This window comes from Mus caroli, unplaced genomic scaffold (genome assembly GCF_978045245.1).
Source record: "Mus caroli unplaced genomic scaffold, Mus_caroli_1 scaffold_2, whole genome shotgun sequence".
Taxonomy (NCBI): Eukaryota; Metazoa; Chordata; class Mammalia; order Rodentia; family Muridae; genus Mus; species Mus caroli.
In genome coordinates this window covers 93,398,620-93,402,410 of record NW_028227257.1, presented here as the reverse complement: position 1 = coordinate 93,402,410, position 3,791 = coordinate 93,398,620, and the positions used below count along the sequence as shown (strand labels likewise).

At 36.1% G+C, this 3,791-nt stretch overlaps 1 protein-coding gene across 1 annotated transcript; it reads right to left on the bottom strand.

Annotated features, from left to right (window-relative positions):
* Window positions 1-1,556: 1,556 nt before the first annotated feature.
* LOC110290258 (olfactory receptor 5T18-like) lies at window positions 1,557-2,492 on the bottom strand. The gene has a single exon (XM_021156762.2). The coding sequence runs from the start codon at window positions 2,490-2,492 to the stop codon at window positions 1,557-1,559; it is 936 nt and encodes a 311-aa protein (XP_021012421.2).
* Window positions 2,493-3,791: the final 1,299 nt, after the last annotated feature.

Genomic DNA, 3,791 nt, shown 5'->3' with positions numbered 1-3,791 from the left:
CACAGACTTTGGTCTCCCTTGAACATTTTCATAATTGAAATATATACTCAATATTTTACCATTAGAATTTTATGTAGCATGGCCTGTCTTGTGAGACATTTTACAAAGCCCTTAGTTTCATATATTTTGTACCAGATTAACTCATTTTTATATTTCATATTGTATTACTTTAAGCCGATAAAATAAGTGCAATTACTATTAGTTCTGCATGAATATGTGTGCATGAATGTATATTAGTGCATGAACTGAACAAGATATAAATAGTGGATGAATTTTCCCTTGTAAAAAATGAAATAAGTTGAGTGATAATTATGACCAATACTTATTTGTATTGAAAATAGATTCTTCTCTCATAGGAAACATCTCAACTACAGCTTCCCCTTCTATCATTACTCTGAGCTAGTATTCACCTCCCCTCTCTCCCAGATCCACTCCCTCTGTTCACATTCAGAAAAGAATGTAAAGGAAAAAAAAAAGCAACCACAATAAAACAAGGTACAATACAACAAGAGGAAAACCCTTGTACATAGGCTGCACAAGGCAAGCCAATGGTAAAGTGTCCTAAGAGTAGGCTAAAAAGACAAAGACACTCCTTCTGTTGTTAGGAGTCTCACAGAAACACCAAGCGAACAACAATAACTTATATGCAGAAGCCCTGGTGCAGACCCATGCAGACATGATCCTTTCTGCTTCACCCTCTGTGAGCCTTGCTTAGTAGGATCAGTGGGCCATGTTCTCCTAGGGTTCTTTATCTCTTCTGACTCCTACATTCTTTCCTGTTCCTCCTCCATGGGGTTCCCCAGACTCTGAAGGGGGGTGGGGGATCCAGAAGAGACCTCCTATTTAAACTTCTCTCCATATGATGCAGAGGAGTCTCTCTAGTAGTGACTGACAAGAAATCAGTCTCAGAGTATACCAGAATATTAGCAGGGATCATTTCACTTTTTTCCTAGTGGTGTTTGGTTCTACTCTAGGTTTCTGAGGTATCTTGTCTCCTGTTGCTTGCCATCCAGGCATGCACTTTCTCTTTTGGTGGGCCTCAAGTTAAATCAGACATTGGTTAGCCAAGCCCACAATTCTGTGCCAAAATTGCCCCAGCACATCTTCCAGGTAGGAGAGATTATAGGTTGAAAGCTATATTACTGGGCTTGTGTCCAGGTTTCTCATTCCATAGCATGCAAAGTACCAAAGAGACTAGAAAGTAAAGACACTGCTTCTTACATTTCATGGTGCCCTTTTTCTTACAGAATCTTTTCCATTTCATGAGTTCACATATATTATTTGTTGACATTCGTATCTGCTCTTCTGATATTTGTGTATCCACAATGTTGTCTCCTATGCCAATGGGCATATGACTGTTCCCCCTTTCTCTTATATCCAGTTCAATGTGTGTGGTTTTATTTTGAGGTGTTTGATCCATTTAGACTTGATTTTGATCTTTAAAATCTTAACAGAAAAAAATTCAATTGAACTTCAATAAGAAATTTTAATCATAATCAGAGATAAAAAGACACTGAAATTAAATCTTTGTTTTATTGAGGGGTTAAAGTAAAGCTTTATCTTATGGACATAAGCACTTTTGCTAAAAGTCTTTTCATTGCCTTTTTTACATCTTTGTTCCTGAGACTGTAGATGATGGGATTCAGCATGGGGATCACAACGGCATAAAATGTAGATACTATCATGTCATGCTCTAATGTATAGCTGGAACTTGGTCTCATATACATGAAGAATATTGTTCCATAATATATGGACACGCCAGTGAGGTGAGAGCCACATGTAGAGAAGACTTTTTGCCTCCCCTCAGCAGAATGCATCTTCAAGATAGCAAACAGGATGAAACTATAAGAGATGATGATGATCAAGATAGTGACTACCTCAATGGAGCTCACAAAGATGAAGAGTAGAAGCTCATTCATTTTAGTATCAGAGCAAGAAATAGCCAGTAGAGGGGGGATATCACAGAAAAAATGCTTAATTTCATTAGAGTCACAAAACGACAGACTAGCAGTGGCAGCTGTATGGATAGATGCATGCAGAATCCCACCAACATTGGAGGCAATGATGAGTGACATGTAGACTCTGGGTGACATGTTCACTGCATATAGAAGAGGGTTATAAATAGCTACATAGCGGTCATAAGCCATGGCAGCCAAGAGAAAACACTCTGTGGTTCCACAACTAACAGCAAGGAACATCTGTGCTGCACATCCAAGGAATGAAATGACTTTTCTCTTTGACATAAAATCTATTAGCATTTTGGGAGTTATAATGGTAGAAAAGCAAGTGTCTATGAATGATAAAACACCTAGAAAATAGTACATTGGGTTGTGGAGCTGAGGATCCCCAATGACAACTGAAATCAGTCCTATGTTTCCCATGAGTGTGAAAAGATAAATCATTAGAAATAAGAAAAAAAGAATGATCTGAAGTTCAGCATTGTCTGTGAGGCCCCTCAGGATGAAAAGAGATACACCAGTGACATTTTCCATGCTGAAATCTCAGACAGCCATTTTAAAATCATCCAGAAGGTGACTATCCAGAGTACTAAGAAAATAGCAAAGATTCTTGGAGTCAAAGTAGGACTTCCCCCACTTTCATTTATCAACTGATGGTATAAATGCCCAAGTGCAAATACTGAATATAGTGGAAGGTATGTGCTCATGCTCTGGTGAACTCATGTTGTGCTTAAAGCCATCAGTTCTAACAGTCATTTTATATCTGCATTCAATTACTTATTTTCATTTTATATTCAATGAAAATTAAAGTTGAGGATCAAGAGTAGTAGTATAAGCTGGAAACTTGGTAGACTGTCGGAACCTGAAAATCATCCTCACAATTATGAGAATAGTTTGAAGCAAATGAGACTGTTAAAACAAAAAAGGAAACAAATTGAGAACGTAACATTTTCTCTTACATTCAAGATAATAAAACTTTCTATTAGTAACAGTGCACAGGAATCAAGTGTAGATATCTCGGTCTTTCAGCTATTTGGTAAAATTATTTGCTATAATCTTCTCTCCTATAGAATGTGAAATTGATTTCACAACATAAGTATAAACATTGAAGAAAAAACATGTTAAGAGCATTGTTGTACAAAGCTAGTTGTACAGCATGCTGAATTAAGATGATATAGAAAAAGAATCATACATCATATTGTACACAGTATTTTAAAATCTCTCTTAGATATTATTTAATACGTTAATAAAATTGGTAGTTGGTGAGATGGCTCACAGAATAAAGTCCTTACTGCCAATTGGAAATCTATATCAAATTCCTGAAAATTCACATGCTGCAAGGAACCAAAAATTCAAGGTTTCCTCTGCTCTCCACATACATGCCTTGCTACATTCATAACACATTCCCCTAAAAATGTAACAAAATATATGCATTTTACATAAATGACTATATTAACAAAACTGATAAATAATTGATGAAGAAAATGGGACACGACAATTACATGACAATATGTCAAGCCTCTTAAATTCTTTTCACACTATCTGTTATCAGTCATAATCAATAAATTAGTTAGACTTAACAAAGGCCTGCCTCAAGCTATTGGTGTAATCTATGTTAGAAGAGGCTTTTGATTTTAATTAGTGCAAAAAGAATGAAGTCACATATTAACAAGCTCTGGGACAGAATTTCAGGTTGCCTTAAAGAACTGTCAATATACTGAAAAATATTGTGGTAGCATTTTTTAAAATGTCAAAGAAGTTATTGTAAAATGAATTACTTATTTCCATTCTCTCCATTTCTTCCTCTCTTCTTCCCCATCTTTCTCCCTTCTT

Excerpts from the sequence above, each read along its gene's own strand:
- LOC110290258 (XM_021156762.2), bottom strand. The coding sequence starts at position 2,492 with ATGGAAAATGTCACTGGTGTATCTCTTTTCATCCTGAGGGGCCTCACA.